This window comes from Daktulosphaira vitifoliae, unplaced genomic scaffold (assembly GCF_025091365.1).
Source record: "Daktulosphaira vitifoliae isolate Bord-2020 unplaced genomic scaffold, ASM2509136v1 Scaffold_2, whole genome shotgun sequence".
NCBI lineage: Eukaryota > Metazoa > Arthropoda > Insecta > Hemiptera > Phylloxeridae > Daktulosphaira > Daktulosphaira vitifoliae.
In genome coordinates, this window is record NW_026099573.1 from 40106236 (window position 1) to 40125573 (window position 19338).

Sequence of the window (19338 nt, forward strand, 5' to 3'; positions counted from 1 at the left end):
AATTTTATATTACTTAAATAATTTTTTAGGAGAATTTTATCAACATATTTCAACCTAAGTAGGTGGAACAATGCAGAGTAAAAGTGTCTAATAATAAAAATAGCCACGCCTACGCTTCAACCCTTGTCTATATTTTACAATAATAATACCTTTTGAAATAATCAATCATATTCGTAATTAGATTATATTCATAAGTACATAATGATTGTTTTTTTATTCATTACACAATAAAGTGTGGCTAACGTTAAAAAATCATGGGTATTGATTACTACATTATTTGTAGCTAATTATGTTATTCATCATTTGCTTATCTGTAATTTTTTAGGGTTGGGTTGGGTGGTTTAATACGTTTGGGTTGGGTTTTGTATAAAAGTTTTTTACCAGATTTATTTTATTATAATTTTTATTCCATTATTGTTAATCAATAAAATTTTATTATTCCAACTGCCTTCGAGTGGATCCGTACAAATTGTACCAAATGTCCTGACACATGGCAATATGTGGCAACGTTTTATTTTTATTCTCTCACAACTATTTTAATCATCATCTACTTATCTTTATCAACTATTTACCAATAATATATATTGTTTTTTTTCTGTTGTTACTTCATGTGCTATTTTCTACGCTTTTGTATCAAACTAAACTGAAATAAAATATATTTATTACTCTGGACCTATATCCAAAATCTAATAAGTTACAAAAATCGAGAATTCTCAAATTTCTAAGTCATTAAGACTAAGCTCAATATTTTATCGATTTTAAACTTGAGATATTTTTCTTTTTTTGATGTTAAATTATTAGGTAAATAATAGTCTATGATAGTATTTCTAAAATTTTATCGTTTGTTGTTTGGCTTCCAGATTTGATAAACAATTACTCATTTGTTTTTATTAGTTAGTTAAAATTAAAAATTTGTTTTTTAATAGGAATCGTATTTTATTATTATGAACTAGATTTATTATGTTGTTTGTATGTTTGACTGAATTTGCAACAACACTTGATGTTTTATACGAATCAAAAATATTTTTATTTTAGTAGAGGAAAATAATATTATTTTTGTTATATAATTTTTTATTATTAAATTAAATATTATGAAAAATGAACTAATGATATTTTATGAGACAGCTATACGTAGGACGGCTAGTTTTGCACCACACTAGAATACCGTCTTGCTATAAGTCTGTTTACGATCGCTAGAGGTGTGGGTGGGAGGCCACCTCAGTGGATGTCGGAAAATCGCACATCCAATAATGATGTTTAAAAAATCTCTTTTGTATTTTTTAGTTTCATACGTACATATCTCAATTTATCAATTATAATAATTGTTTTAATTCATCTGTTATACCTTATAATGGTGTCAACTTTGTTTATTTTTAATAACAACGTATACATTAACTAGCTAATAAAATAAAGAATGATCCAACTAAGATAATAACCCAACCCAACCCAACCAAACAATTATTGAAATAATAATTCAGAAGTTATAACTATTTGAAAATGGTGAAGTGTGGGTTATTTTATTTTTATCATTACGCATTACTTTATCATGTTCTTCCTCTACTCTATATTTAAAAATATTAATCACTTTTGAAGTACTATCTCAAAATTGTTTTCGACCAGTCATTATCTTAATTACATCATATTTTATTTTATTAACTTATTAATATGTATGTTGCCTTTATAAAAAACACAGTATAGTGGGGATGTGACAAAGTTGGAACAAGTATATATGATATCTGGCAGTATAATAAACCGGCATGAGCAATATTTTGGATATCGAGCTAACAAAATGATACAGAAATAAAACATTCCTGGTCGAAGCGGAAGACATCACATTTGCATTGAAATAAATAAAAAATAATTTGCATGAGAAAAACTCATTGTACAAGCTGAAAACCCGCAAATAAATGTACTAAACTATCAAGATTACATAGAAATGTAATCTTGATTACATTTCATCGTACTATCTCTATCTCTATCTACATCAAATTTGAAAAATATGCATTTGAAAAAAAACTGCTGATACAAAAGTTATTTCTAATTATATAATATATACTATATTATCTCTTATTATTTTACAGATTTTGTTTACATTGTGTGCAGAAGTCATAGTTGTACTGCCATTTATAGTGGTAAAATCATCTATTTGATAAAAGCAAACCAATTGAAGTAGAACTAGTTAAGAAAAACTTATGTTTTTACGAATATTATAGCCAATATTATGTCAGAATTAATCATACTTTAAGAAACCAAAAACACATATTTTGCAAAGGTTTGATACAGAAATAACAATTTTACTCGTTATTTCATAAAAAAATATAAACTAAATTTTAATTCTCAAAATGAAAAGCAAATTTAACTACAATGTTCCTCAGCATCGATTAGCATTTATAAACCATCTATGTCATGAAGGTCTGCCACAAAAGTAATAAAGTGCACAACATTGTGAAAATCCAATCCTATAATAGCAGATTTACAGTATGACACTACTGAATACTACATTTAGTGTTATGAACAACGGAAGAAAATACAAGAAAAAGAAAAGAAAACACACCATTCATAATATTATAACTATATTTGTTTTTTTATTATTTTAATTATCTATATTATTATTTTTATTCGATATATATTCATAAAAATACTATACAATTCATTTGTCTACACTAATTATTTTATCATGGGAGTAATAATTTACTTATTTGACATTAAGATTTTTCTCTGTATATTAACATAAAAATTATATCAAAATATTATTCTGCCATTGACTATTTATAATATTTATTTTCATAATATTATGATTATTTGAATTATATTCAATATTAGGTTTGTATAGTAAAAATACCATAATAAATATTACAATGTATGTCTGCGATAAAAAAAAGAAAATTAAATGAAATCCTTGCAAACGCGTTCTTCCATGACAGCGGACCGAGGAACTCTCTGACAAATCAGATTATTCATAATTCAATGCTTTTTGATTAATTATAAACTAGTCAATATTTAAAAATCATGACCCCACTGTAGCACAGTGTGGTCGTGGTATAGTTAGGACGCGGCCCCGTGATTCGTGCCATCATTATCAGCCATCGCCCTACTCTAAATATTTAACTGTCCAACGCCGCGTGCCATACGCCACGGTACCAAGTCCAACAAGTGCCGCACGGCCGACGACGACCCGCCGCAAACGATACGGAGAGTCTTCTTCCCGTTGTCAAAGTGACAACGTCGAGGATGTACCCAACCGACTCCGGACGTGTCGGACTCGACGAACCGATCCGCACCGTCGCCTTCATCGCTGCTAACTTTTTAACGCCCGAAGACCATGCCGGACACTGCGTCGGCGACATTAGCGAAAGGGTCGCGATATTATGCAAAGAATTTTAATAATTTTGTTTGTTTTTAAATTATCTGTTGTTGCTTATTAACAAACGGCCTACGGGTCATCACCCTCAAAACGAGCGGCGACAACATTATTGCGACGTAAGCCGTGTAAAGTATAGATGATATCTGCCAGTGATTAAAATCACTATTATAAGAAATGCGTCGATGCAAATCTGTTGATAGTATTTAATTTTAAATTGAAATTATTAGATTATTCCAAAAGCAAAATGAACTCTTATTTTTCGTTCAATCACGGCAGCCATTTGCTCATAGAAGATTAGTCGTCGGGACAAATTTCTTTTTGAACTTATTGAACATAACCGAGTTATCGTCGAGGTGTTAAGTCCAATAAATGTCTAGCGTCCAATACCCGTCGCAATAATACGTTTAGTCAGCCATTTTTGTGATACCTCCACGTTTCTATTTGCGTTCGGCCTGTTTCACTACCATTAGTATTATTATTTCTGCGATGCTATTTTGTTGCCATTGGTAATATTATTTTGTGCTAAATAAACGGCTCGGCACCTTTACTGTGACTATAAACCAGCTATTCTTTTTTTTTTTTTGTATTGTGATCGACACGTTAATGTTACCTGTGTCAACCTGAGTGCACCGTAACAACTGGCTCCCCGGCATCCGAATCAAAACCGAAGTATCTTGAAATAAGGTAAGAAAATACTGCTGACATTTGACATTATTTCCATAAATTTTGAATTTTTTTTTTTTTAAGAGACAGCGAAATTTTCCTCACCTTTCATTTACTACGAGTTATGTTAAACTTTCAACGTTTTACCGGTAACAGCAGTAAATTTCCCATCCAATAGGAAATTCCTGCCTTCTGTGTGATTAAACCCGGTACAAGTGACGATTACTGTATCACATTATGTACACACACACACGCGCGTACCGACAACTTTGAGTTGTAACAACGCCGAGAACACACTCGTTGAATTGTTTAAAAAAATCCGCTAGGCGGGTAGAATAATAAAACACACTGTCATAGTACAGTGATTGTTGAATTTAGCAACCGAGTCCTATTTGAAACCCGTTTGTGTTATTAATTGTGACCTTCACGATCATTATGATTACGATTACTATAGTGGTAAGTTAATTCCCACATACAATCCAGTGTCATAGTGCAATACTATAACACTATCGCAACAATAACAATAATAACACTAACGGCCGGCATTGTTGACGTTCATACGCAAACACACAGCGCGTATTCTCGTGATAGCTAATATCGTATTGCCAAATAACAAAAACAAACAGGCGCTTACGTTTTTATTTTGTTCATTTCGCAAAAGAAACGCTCTCTATGCCCGGTACAACGCTTTTTCAAATTATCGTTCAGGTAATTGTTGTGCGAATGCGCATATAGGCAGTTAAATAGACCCACGGCGAAAAGCGATATGCTAGCCGTCTTGGAGAATAGATTTCGCGGCGCAGGGCTAGACCCATCGAACGCGATCCTACCCGAACGACCAACGCTTCATTATGGCACACTCGTGACGGAACGCCAGTCTCGGGTAGACGAAGTCACCGCGCTGTGCTGGACCGTCGACCTTCCATCAAACGCGGACCCGACCGATTAACTTGGCGCTAGAGGATTCTGAAGTTGAGTCGCTTACAAGAGTGGTCCTGGGCAACCGGCCGCCCCAATAGTAGTTTGAACGCAGCGTATACAGACGACTTGTATACGGCGCACTCAATATCGGAATCCGTTCACCATCGCACAGATGACGCGAGAGACAGTAGAAATAGATCGTAGTGATTACACGCGTCTGTTCGAACCAAACTGCATAACTTTCGTGGGCCGAGCAACGCGACTCAAAGTAACGCGGCTCTACGACAGCGTCTGACTGAAATCGAAGAACGCAAAGCGCGAAACCTTCAAAGATTAGCCGGTCAGACCACGCGACCGTCACCTTCAGCGAGCGAACACGCACGAGCCGGTTTTTCATTTAGACGCGAGCCCACAACGCACGTGGCATTTCGGCCCGGACACATTCACGCCATCGACACGCCATTTGTCCCCGTCCCATCAAGCCGCTCACACACACACACATGGCGACTGTACCATATAATAACCCACCCAATATCCAATAACAATTATTCTTGCTTATAATATCATTTTGGGAGCCAATATTATGAAGTCCAGAGAAATGTGGGATAGTTCAACGTGATAGCACAATAATATAAAATAGACAGTTAGGCATTGTAATAGATATTTAGCATTTTACATTTAACTTTATTTATATTTTTATAATGATGATTTTAATAAACCACATTATTATGGGAAATGATAGATATAAAACATGAATGCCCGTATGTAACATTAAATCGAAATAGTAGAATAATAGGTTGCGCGCGTGTCCCTTTAAGTTTAATTGATCAACTAATAAGAAGCATCTTTTAATTAAATTCTAAATCATCAATTTTTCTCTTCAATAACAGGCCTATAAAAGAGCGATTTTTGGCTCATTCAGCACCTTAATTTTTCTAAAAATCTGGTCATGAAGCGTCTCTGTACCAGACTGTTTCGCGATTGCGCTCTCTCGGACTTAGAAACTTTTTCATACTTGGTGTTTTTTATCTAACTCTCCCATTAGTAACGTATTTTAAAAAAATAACTTTATTTATTCTATTTTTTTAAGTTTTAAATGTTCAACAATTTATTAGGACGATTAATTTTTTTAATTGATTATTTTGTGAATTGTTCCTATTAAGAATTTTATTTATATTTTTCTATTAGGGTATCTATTTAACGAGTGCATTTCGAAAATCTACCTTAGCACATCAAGTGCATAAGATACTGATTGTTTGCTGAAATCATTACCCTAGAGTATCAAGTGATTGAAACTATTCGTAAAACAATAGTTTGTGACGTGTCACTAGGGTATGATTCTCATATTCTGTCACGTTCTTTTCGGAAAACAGTTATAGAATCCACAAGGACTGTACATCGACGAGTATTATCTCCGATGGTATAGCCACAGTGTCTCCAAATCTGTCGACTCTCACATCAAATACACAATTTTATAAAATATTGATAGTTTATTGATGTCATTACCGTAGCACATCAAGTGGTTGAAATTATTAGTAAAACAATAATTTGTGGTATGTCACTAGGGATTGATTCTCATGATCTATCTGGTTCTATACATTTTCATTTTAAAATATAAAGAAACATACATATATTCAGATACCAGGTGTAGAAAGGAGTTACAGTGAAGTAATATTTCAAGTTTAATAATTTTTATAATCTTATAAAATAAATAAGTAGATTAAAGCCAATGCTCTTTTTATATATATTTTTTTATACAATAAAAGATCAAACTAGCTGGACACAAGGTAAGAAATTATATTTCTAAGCATGTTATAAAAAAATTAAGGATAGATTTAAAATAAGTCATGAATAATTTTTATCATGGGAATAATTGAATTGCTTCTCATAGTAGATAATTTTAAAGATTATTGTTAACAACAGTTTTGTCATCACTCTAATCACAAATAAATGTGTTTAACGTAAATGTTTTTCTGTATTTGTCGTTCATATAAAAAAAAATAATTTAGCTTATAAAACTTGGCGCCCAACAATCGAACAGTTGCATTTTACGTAAACACGCATCGTTTCCTATATATGTTACAATCGATAAAAAAATACCAAGAGTCATAAAATCCTCCACCAAAACAATTGCACATTTCATAGTAGAATTTATAATATTCAGGTTAGTGTCATTTGTGTGTAATTTCCCTTCACTGTACATTTTACGACAAACCATATGTAATTATTTCATTTTAACAAAAAGATCCATGATCATACACCGTATATTTTTATTTTCACCTTGTAACTAAACAATCTAAAATAACTCTCTATTTCAATATTTCATTCATCCCCACTTACTCTCTCCCTATTTTTTTTTCTTTTCTTTTACGACAGCATTGACAAGGGCTATGTGTTCTCTAACAAGAGCAAAGGGCACATCATTAATATAGCGTTCACATAACTAATACTCAAATTTTCTTTTTATTAGAACAATAATCAGCATGTATACAAAAATATTAACTGGGTAAGAAAAACTATCTACTTTAATATACTAAAATTTCACTGCCATACATAGAGTTAAAAGTCAATGAAAAATACCAACAATACAGAATAAAAGAATGAAATGGAAGGAACATGAGCGTGGCAGATCCAACGTATGGGTCAGGGTACTATGGACATTTCACTAACGTCATTGGGTGTTCTCTACATAAATGAAAAATCTACTCAAGCAGATGTTCACCCTAACCGGACCCGAGGACCGACAAGAGAAAATAAAATAAAATAATTTTAAGTAGGATTGACCATAAAAGATAATCAAATTGTTAAAAAGTATAGTCATTAACTTACAAAATAATGAACAGACTATATGGTCAGTTAAACAAAATTACTTAAAACATTAAAATATATATATTGTGCAGAGACACAAAGGGATCACATAATAAAATTGTTGAGTCCTTCAAGTTTTCCAAAAGTGGTATTTTTTAATTGTGTCTTTTGAAATAACACAGTAAAAATTTGTCCATATATATATATATTTTATTTATGACACGCACGCGTGTACAGGTACGAAAACTAAAAATAAAATTATACAGGAATAGTGTCGCCGGGGTTTGGTGAGCGGAGTGGGGTGAATGCGTTACGACAGTCAAGTCTCAATATCATAGACGACAGGATATGCAAGAATATTAACACGTGGCGCGTGGAGAGTTACATTTATAAAAACAAACAAACATACAGGTGAAACTAATATAAGCGTGTTAAAAAAGAAAAACATTAATTATTGTTTTATGAGTTTGAAAATACAAAAAAAATATAAATATATTAATATACATGTATACAATATAATATACATGTATATTATTATTAGTGCTGCGTGTAGGAGATTGTGTTGAGTATTAGTAGTATACATTTAATCTCTGTTTCGTACGAGGCAGCCAGACCATAGGACGGCTAGTTGTGCACCGCGATAGAATGCCAATTTACTTTAAGCCTGTTTAAAATCGCTATTATTAAAGCGGGAGAGGGGTCACCTAGGAGGATGACGGCTAAACTCACATCCAACGAGTAACGAGAGTAGAAAATAATTAAATAGCAAATAACCACATATATTAAAGGTTCTTCAAAGAGTATCTTAAATTTAAGGGGTAATGGAGGAGGGCCCTTAAAAACTAATGGCCACACGAAGCGGCATAAAACAAAATAGTTTTATTTAAAATTTAAAACAAATAATAAATAACATTAAAAAATAATATAAAACTCTGCTAAATAGATGAAGTTGTTGATAGTGTTGTGAACTGGCTTTTTGCTGCCTAATTGTAATTATGTAATTTAATAGTATATATATAATAATCATGGGAACGGAAGCCTCTTTTGTTTTGTATAAAGTATTTACCAGGCAAGCATCTAGTCCTTCTAGAACATTCGATGCTTGCTCAGCCTTTTTCAATGCATTGGGCCTACGGCCGCCGCCGCCTGAGGCGACGCGCCAGTAGGAGTCAGGTACTCGTTCAAGAGTCATAGAGTTCATGGGTCGAACCTGGACGACTCTCCACTGAATCTTTTGTTAATTTGCTCACTGAATCTTTTNTTAATAATTTAGTACTTTGGCTGCCAAGTTATCTGCTGATGCTGATTGGTCTGTGCTAGCTACTGATACACTGGTATTTAAACTATCATTAGATGCTTCTGGTAGACTAGGAGTTGATGTTGACATTCTTGTCATAATGTTAGAAAATGTAGCGTTAGGACTACTGCATTTAAATTTTGCTATATAAAATATTTAAAAAAATTCTTAATTTTCTAAAATCATGTTAATTTTTACAAATAAAACTTAAGCAAATAAATAAGAATAAAAATATTACCATGCAAGTAATAAATTGATATAACTTCAGTAAAGATAAACAGTTTTAAAACTAATTATAGTGCATTTTCAAATATTTATTTTTTAAATGATGGAAAAATTGTGTTTTAAAGTAATCTACAGGAAAGAATTAAAAGACATTTAAACTCTAGCATGCTCAAAACAAAGAATAGAAATGTAATAATAATAAATGATAACATTGGATGGCTTGGGTTTGGGAACACTAAACAATGTGTCATTATTTAGAACATACAGGTTAATGTAGTTTGGGTTTCACCAACTAGCCGTAGATCAAATTTCCCTTCAGCACCCATTCTGTATGAATTTGTTACGCCATGATCCCATATTACATCTATCCAACCTAACCCCAATATTTTCTTATATTTACTACTAAAAACTTTGAAATTAACTGACAAAAGTATAAAATTATACCATTGTGTAAATCTCCTGTAACTGTTCCAACACATGGTGGGATACCATCTTGATCTCTCCATTTCCAATCTAAACCACGCATAACTCTAGCTCCCGATATCATTTGTTTACACATTTGGGCTTTAAATAATCGGCGTTGACGTTTTAGATTAGCTTCAGCTTCTTTAGCAGCTTTACCTAAAAAATTATTAGTATAAATTTCAGTCTTTTGAAAAGTTTTGTTAATGTATTTAACTTAATACAAGTTTTATTACTTTTAAAGTTGTTTAATTAACTTATTTTATACCTAAGTCTTCACAAACACCAGTTACAATTCCATAAATTTCAAATCCTGACAATGAAAGGTAATGAGTTTGCCCAGAAGCATTTTTCCCATTTTGTTGAATTCTGATATATCGCCAACCTTGATTTTCATCTTTATCATTTATTTCTATTGACCATGTAGCAGTATTACCAGGTTCGTTCAATGCTGTATCATCCATATGTGTATATAATGTTGTCCAATTGGTTCCATCTTTTGACATCTGTATTTTGTATTACAATATTTACTTAAAATTTAATTATTTATTACTAAAGAATTGTAAATTCATCTAAGCTAAATGGTTATTACTTTAGTATTGCTACTTTAGGATTGATGAAACCAATTGAAATACTTTATGGGTATAGGAAATTTGATATTATAACTAAGTATAAATTATAATGAGTAGCAATGTAATGGTGAGTTTGAATATTTTACAATTGAAAATTTTTGATGAGTTTTACAATAAATGTCAATAAGTTAAAAATTACAACTAAAAAAGTAAAATAACCTGAAATAACCAGTTCCTCAGAGCTGATCGGCCATACCCTCTAGCATGTCTAAGTGTATAGTCAGTTGGTATAACCCATAATCCTAAATCTATTGAGAACCAAGCTTTTGAATCATCATTTGTATGACAATTTATTGCAACAGAATCTCGGCTAAGAATATCTTCAATTTGTCCATAAGGTAAATTGCGTCCATCAGATGATTGAACTAACATAAGGCCATATTGCCCAGGATTTACCCAATCAATTGATGTTTTTCCATTAGTTCCAACCCAATATATAATTCCATTTTTATCAAAATCATAGTAATGTTTGAACTTTATTGGTAGATTACTTTTATCTTTTAATTTTTTCACATAATTAAACGTAGAGCGTTCATGATCATACCACTGTTTTGCAACCATTTTTAATAAATGTTTTTCAAGTTGTTGTACTGTAGTTAAAGGTTCCATACGTAATCCTCTACCAGAACGATCTACTAGTGTTGTTTCTTTAAGAGCTTTTTCTAGACGGAATCTAACTCGTCTTGAGAAAATCTGAAATATGTGAATTAAATTAATACATCAAGAATAAAATTAACCATTTAATTTTTTTAGAAGATGATTTTAATATTACCTGTAAACCATGGAATGCTCCAGGTGATTCATATAAATAAACTGGCAAACGTTCAATGGATTCTAAAACTGATATTAATTTTTGAACCAAGACAGAAGCACAAGTTTCATTACTTTTATCATTTTTTTTCTCCTATATTAAAAAAAAAATTAACATTTACTAACAAAAATTTGTTAATTAAATACTTACTTTAAAACATTTGATAAAAATATCAATTCTTAATTTATGCAAATCTTTAATCATAACATCAGTGTTATGTTGGTTATTTTGTGAAAGAAGTTGTAATAAAACTTCTACAAGCCCGCTACTATATATTTCATAAGCAGAAACACTACCTTCATCCTCCATTAATAACTGTTTTAAATCTAATATTGCATTGTAAAATGTGATTGTNCAAATTTAATATTGCATTGTAAAATGTGATTGTCCAGTGTTCATTATTCAAAGGATCTTTATCAGCAGTAGTCTAGAAATAATAACATATTTTAACATAGTTACATAATAATCATTTATGAGAAATTTTCTCATGTAAATTTTATACTTGATTATTTAAACAATATTCAATTGAAGAAACAATTTTCCTGAGCTTAGCAACAACACCTCTTGGTTGAGCTTGAGCTGCTTTGAAGAATTTATCATATATTTCTTGAGCTTGTTTTCGTATCTGAAATGTTATTGTAAGTAATAATTTATTTAATACTAAAAACTACTCAAAGTATAATATAAATTATTGTAGCTATGGACTTTGAAAAACTTGAAAATAGAATCCTAATTGTATATACATGACCAATAAAATATAATTATTAGATAGAGCTGGTTTTTCCTTAAATGAACAATTTTAATAGTAGTAGAGTTAAAATATTACGTGTATATAATCTACAGATTTTAGAAATAAATTTAGAAAATTAAAAAACACTAAAATTTTAAAAACATTTTATGTATTAAATATGTTTTAATAAGCTATTTTTGGAAATGGAAATCACCGAGACAAGAGTCAAAAAGGTCACGGCTTCATTGTGGACATGCAGCAGAACTCTAGGAAAGATCTGGAGCCATACAAATTAGGTATGAATAGCAACACCGTAGAACATGGTAAAATACTAAAAAAGATAGACCAGAGTATACTGGGAAAATTCCTCAGATAGTATTAAACCCGTTTTCAAAACTTCTACAAAGTTGTATCTTAACACATAAGGAAAGGTTTAAAAACCACTTGACTAGGAAAGCAGGGTTTGTAATTTATATAGATAGTTCCAAGAAATCATGAAAGGTAGATTCTGGTATTTGGGGATTAAAACCTCGCATAAATATCAGCATGTCAATAGGCACAACACCCTCTGAGTTACAAGCAGAGGTAATGGCAATACTAGTAGGGGCCTATAACATGCTAATATTCAAGAAAAAGAACATAAATATCCTAAACAAAGTTAAGTGGCTCTGAAAGCACTTAATAATAACGAGGTGACTTCAAGGTAGTCCTTGAATGTATGAAAACTTTAGAATCACTAGCAAGGTTTAATAAAATTACACTAGTAAGGTAATAATAATATGACTATATATAACTAATATATACTAATATGACTAGGTATCAAATAAGCACTTTAACAAGATTACTGACACAATATGGTCATCTGCCTAAACATTTTTACACAATGACAGTATCATCACTGTGCAGGAAGAGTGGAATAGAAGAATGAATGATACAGTTTTTGTATAATTAAATAGTTTGGAAATATTTTTNGATGAATGATACATTTTTTGTATAATTAAATAGTTTGGATATATTTTTAAAAGGATTACTCAAAACTGATATTTTTATACTTAATATTAAAATATAGGGACTATGTGTCCAAGTCAGTAACTCAGCAGTGCCTGATGTGCACAGTCTTAGGTTCAACAGGTGGTTCCGTTTATTTATAGAGTGATCAATAATTGGATTAGACATTCCTCTATTCAGCGAGAGGCTAATCACCCGCCCCGGGATACCTATGGTTAAGTAATTTTTTTCTTAGGGGTAGCTCAAAAGCTGAATAGTTGTGCCAGTGGCATAAAAATAAAATTAAAATACTGCAATTTTTTAATTGGTTTAATTTTAAATTAATAATAATAATAATAATATAAATAATGAAAAAATGTATAGATTGATAGTATTACCTTTTGACCAATTGTTTCAGATTTAGTTGATACTACATTAGCTTTTTTAACAGTTTCCCAACCAGAAGTAAAATCACTTTTTAATGGAACTGCAGCAGTGAACATATGTTGATTTCCTCGGTTAGATTGAAATGAAAAACCTTTTATTCCATTATTTAGTGTAGTAATTTGCTAAAATAAATAAGATTTATAGTGTTTTTTTTATTAAATACCCATATTAACAAATTTAATAAAAATAATCTTTTTATGAATGTTAAAAAGTGTTATTTAGAATATTTACAGATATATTATACATATATATATATACATACACAGATATACAATTTTGTGTTAACGTTTCAAATTCATTGCAGAGTATAAAATGCTAGCATAAAATAAATATAGATAAATTACAGATAAATCTGTAAATGCTCTAAATAATATAACTATCTATTNATTTTCTGTTAACGTTTCAAATTTATTGTAGAGTATAAAATGCTCTAATTAATATAACTATCTATTAAGCTTTAATACACTAATTTGTTAAAAAATGTTTTTCATATAAGCTATCAAAAACATTTAACAGTAAAAAAATTTATTTAGTATAATTAATACTTAATATATTTACCTGCAAACCATCAGAATTTTGAATGCTTAGTTCATTTTCTTTTTTTGAAATAAGTATCCAGTTGCCAACAGCTATTCTGTTAATTCCTGGTGAGCTTAAGATTGGCTGACTTAGAGTATTCAATTTTACAAAAACTTTAGCCTTCAAATATTTTTCAATAAACTCAGCTTTATTTTCTATTTTAACAAAAATAGCAAAATACACATAGTTAATTATAATTTTTATCAGAAAAACTAATAAATACTTACCATCAGAAGAGGGAGGATCAGCTGCTCGAGTTTTAGCTGAAAATAATAGGTATAATTAGTGATGGGCAAATAACTATATTTGAAAATACCAAATACTTTTTTTGATACATAAAATAGCCAAATATTTTTAAGTTGATATTATTTAGTGTTTGTAGACAAACATTCGGTATTATTTAATTTAGAATATTTGGTTCAGAATATTTAACAATTACTATTACATTTAATTATTAAAGTATAATAATAATAAAATATCTACTAGATTTGAATATCCTATATAGTTATTTATAATTTGTTATTAACCACTAAATTATTTGCAAAGAAATACAATATTATAATTTATCTCTAATTATATCAAAATTTCAATACTTTTTTTAACTACTCAATGAAATAAAATTTGACTGAATAGTTATAAGTGACTCCAAATAGGTAAATATAAATAACTCCCAAAATATTAGCCCAATAAATTTCTTACGAATATTTAATCCATCTCCATTAGAAATACTTAAAATAAAATTTATTTTAAAAAATAAATATAAATTACTAGTATCCAGTTGACCTTCTGGACTTCCACTAGAATACATGGTTGATAATTTATCATTTATCATAAATCTAAACCATCCATTACTTCCATTTGATAATTCTAATACAACATATTCATTCCATGCATAAAGGCAATCACGGCCACGACAAAAAAACCAATCTTTCCAATGATATGCATGTCCTGATAATATTTCTTTAGAATCATCAATTTGATACTAAAATAAAGAAAATAAGTGTAATAAAAGAATACTAATTGAAATACTATTACAACAAACATTTAGTTGTTTGATGTCACTTTTTTGAATGCTTTCTTTAGAATAATTAGATTCAGGACCAATTAGTTGCTGCACTTTACAAAAAACACCCAATCGAGCAAAATGGTCAAGAAATATACCTTGACATTTCATTAGAAGATCATGAATTGTTTGTAGTGCTATAACATGACCATCATCATCTTCCTGAAAAATTTGATTAGATTAATAATTAATCTACTATAGCTTATGATTTTAAATCATTAAGTAATTTAACACAAAAATTTTAGCTACAATATAATGTTTCCTACAGCTACAAAAATACATCATCAGGTTGAATTTAAGATTTCGAAAAATGATTTACCAAAATTAAATTTTTATAAGAGAATATTAAATTATAAAATTTACATTTTAAGATAATAATATTATAGTAAAACACAATTATGGTTATAACAATGTGTAATTTTTAAACAATTAACAAAAAAATTGTTTGAAATTTCAACTTATGTATCTATTTGTAAGAACTGTATTCTAAAAATTATTTTAATTAAAAGTTAATAAATAATATTAATTTAATATAAATTATATGATAGTTACAATTTTACCTAATTATAACTAATAGAAACTGTTTATTTTGAGTATGATTCATTTAAAACAATGTAACATTTTCATAAACAAATGTTTTCTAACCACTACTTTATAGATTTAAAGGAAAGAAATTAGAAAAACTCTACAGTACAGTGAGTATAATATTTACTAAAAAACATAAACTGGAAATATACTGGGCAATACCAAAATTTAAGAATTAATAAATTTATAATTAATTATATGAAAATTACAAGAATAATTTTTAAAGGACTTAAGGGATATTATATCTAAAAATGTTATATCTAATTTGTTAAGTCGCTTAAAATAATTTTTTTTTTTAAATAAGTATGTTAATGAATAAATAAAACTTAAAATATTAGAATTTAAACAAAGCCATCATCATAAAAAACATAAATCATTAATTGAAATTAAAATGTGATTGTTATTTTAAGATGATTGTTTATTGTCAAATATTTTTCCTATGAATAAATATATAATTACTCAAAAAAATATAAGTAATTTAAACTAAAATATACCACAATATAATCATTGTCATTCTGTGGTAATATGCAAAAAACTTAATGGATTAACAAAAATTTATTGATTACTTTTTTTTTAAATCACACTGTATTTATAAAAATTTAACTCATAATTTTGTTAAGCTACTTCAGTAAAATTTTTAAAGTTTGATTTTTATTAAAACATTTCTAAATTGTTTTAAAACAATACTCATTTTTTCATTAAGATCAATTATTTTATCATTAGCCACTTATTTTATCTCAGCTACACATAAATTTAAAAGATTTATATTTTTTTTAAATTTCATATAATTCTTAATGAGTTATCAAGTGATTTTTTAGGTCCATCCCTTTTATCTTAAAAGGATACCAACTTAATTTTATTTTTGACAATATACATACATTAATTATTCACAGATAATCTAATAATGTCATTAGGCATTTCTTATTTGTGCCTTTCCTCTCCAAGTTATAAAATATTGATATCTTTTGAAATAATAGTTTAAAAGTTATCAATCATTTACTAATCTTATGGCTAATTAAAATGTTTGGCCAAAGACCTTAACAGTCGAGGCCTTTTGTTATAATATATATAAATAAATATATATATGTAATAAGTACATTTCCACTTAAAAAATTTAACTTAATACTCTTATACGGAATGAAATACACCTAATAATAATATAATTGAAAATTATGTGGCTTACAAAATTAAAAAAAGTTAATTTCTAAATTTAATTTAATTATGGAAAAATCAAGCAATCAATGATAAATCAATCACCAATTACATCTTAATAATTTTTAAAAATTAGAAAGAATTGGCATTGATTCAAATCTCAATTATTTAAGTTAGTTATCATAANGGCATTGACTCAAATCTCAATTATTTAAGTTAGTCATAATAATTATTCAAAACTAGTAAATGAACAATACTCTGTGTTAATTTCTTACAAAATGATTGAAATTCTTATGTACAAAATATAACTAAAATAATCGAATTATAGTTAAAGGAAATTGATAAATTCAATATCAGTGGTGCAAANATTATAGTTAAAGGAAATTGATAAATTCAATATCAGTGGTGCAAATATGCTAATTTTCAGTATATGCGATTTTTTAGAAAAAATTAAAAAACACTCAATTTAAATATTATTGATTAATGTAAAATGTGCATAAAATGTATTGATCTATGCGACGTGCAAAACAAGTACATATTTTTTTACCATCAAAGATTTATAATTTTTTTTAACAATTAACATCTTGTAGAGCTTACGAGGCAAGTATCTCTCACTCTCGCCACTCATATCACAGAATATCAGCCAAGTCTTATCCTGGAATAAATTTAATTGGAAAAATAAAGCACTATCTTTTTATATTGTTTTTCTTTAAAATTTTAAAATTGTTTGTTATTAAATAATTATTGAATAGCTAAAATTCTTAATAAATATAATTAATATTTTGTAATATTTTTATATTATTACTTCATTATCAAGCACTGTTGCAAGAACGTCAACCAATAATGGAGCCAAATTAGTTGGACATTCAGGCTTACATATATCTTCTAACCATTCTGGTTTGATATAATGAACCATTTTTTTAATTATTGACAAAGAAGTTCTCCTATAGAAAACGTTTCGACAAATAAATGATCACAAATACTAATAAATTACTACATAAATTTCTATTTTTTAAACCAAAAAATTACCTAAGAGAAGGAAGCATAGTTGATTGGAAGGTGTGACAAAATATAGGCATTAATCTTTTAAGATATATTGCAGCCATTTCTGGATCACCTTTTGGTTCTTTTGGCTCATTAGATTGACCAGACTCATTTTTAGAAGACATTAACCACTCTGTATAACATAAATGTACATATATCTTTCTTTAACGAGTTCAACATACTTAGAAATTTATTAATGAGTACAACTTAAAATTTTTTTAAGGTATAGAACTGCATTAAAATTAGGTAAGGAATTTTTTTTTCAAATAATAAATCAAACCTGGAGATTCTAATATTGTAGCAACTTCACGATGACCTTCATCCATTCGCTCTCTTGCTTTATCTAGTGGTGTTTTTCCTTCTTCATCACGTAATTCCGGATTAGCACCATTTTTTAAAAGTATTTTGGCTATAGATGGACGTCCAAAACATGCAGCATAATGCAAAGATGATGATCTAAGACCTTTATTAACATCAGCATTTTTTGAACATAAATATTCAACCATTTCTTGAGTACCAAATGCAGAAGCCCAATTTAATAAAGTTTGTCCCACTTCATCCACAAAGTTCACATCAATAGCTATTAAGATTTTTAAAATATATTTTAAAAGTATTAAAATAAGAAACTATTGATTAAGAGAAGAATTAAATTAGAAATTTACCTCCAGAATTAACAGCTTCCATCAATGCTTCCGTGTCTTTACTTCTAATACAATCAATTAAATGACGTTGAGATTTTTCAGCACTAGAATCTAAACGTCGCAGTTTTGGTAATAAAGGATTAGTACTAGAACAAGCCACTGTACTCCAAGATACTGCATCACGTCCCTCAAGGAGTAATACTAATAATAAATCAACTAAACGCATAGTGTCCAAACAACACCTGAAAAAATTAAAATAATAAATTAATGACAGAAATTTTAATTCAGAAATATATAATAGGGTGCTTTTTGTTTTTAAATTATTAATATTTTTTTGAGGTTGTCAAACTCTATGATTATTTATTAATTACACCATTTTTTTTAGTTTGAAATTTTTATTAGTAGTAGAATGATTTTAGTATTTAATTGTATATATTTATAGAAAAATTTGTGGCTAATATTAAAAATATATTTCATAACTATTTATTTATTTCAACTTAAAATAAGTTTTAAAATATTTGTGAGTAAATAAAAGTCTTATAATTAATTATCTTTATAATTCTTAATAGATTTATCATCTCAAAGAAATTTTAATCCTTGAAAAATAATAAGCATATATACAAAAATTTAATTAATTTTCTACATATAATATATATTACCACTCATCACCTTTTAAAGCTTTTTCAATAGCATCACCTAAGTTAGATCTGAACAAGTCCTTAAAATAACAAATTAAAAATAGAATATTATAAGTAANAAAATAACAAATTAAAAATAGAATATTATAAGTAATCAGTTTTCTTATTTACATTTTATTTATTATAGGTAATAATTTAACACATAACTAATTACTTTTTAAATAAATTAAAACTACTTACATGAGATACTGACTTTGATCCTCGGCAAAGAGTTGTTAATAAACTAATA

The 19338-nt window shown here is 28.6% G+C and overlaps 1 protein-coding gene across 1 annotated transcript; it reads right to left on the reverse strand.

Annotated features, from left to right (window-relative positions):
- Window positions 1-8691: 8691 nt before the first annotated feature.
- Window positions 8692-19332, reverse strand: LOC126898245 (E3 ubiquitin-protein ligase HECTD1-like). The gene is made up of 23 exons (XM_050672185.1): window positions 19290-19332; window positions 19071-19129; window positions 18433-18653; window positions 18051-18350; window positions 17756-17903; window positions 17532-17670; window positions 17274-17381; window positions 14969-15151; window positions 14695-14908; window positions 14154-14189; window positions 13906-14081; window positions 13299-13469; window positions 11686-11808; window positions 11539-11610; window positions 11334-11504; window positions 11145-11276; window positions 10532-11065; window positions 10009-10246; window positions 9723-9899; window positions 9544-9651; window positions 9033-9196; window positions 8823-8987; window positions 8692-8739 (listed from the first exon to the last, which is right to left on the reverse strand). The coding sequence occupies exons 3-23, from the start codon at window positions 18635-18637 to the stop codon at window positions 8692-8694; spliced, it is 3612 nt and encodes a 1203-aa protein (XP_050528142.1). The 5' UTR covers window positions 18638-18653; window positions 19071-19129; window positions 19290-19332.
- Window positions 19333-19338: the final 6 nt, after the last annotated feature.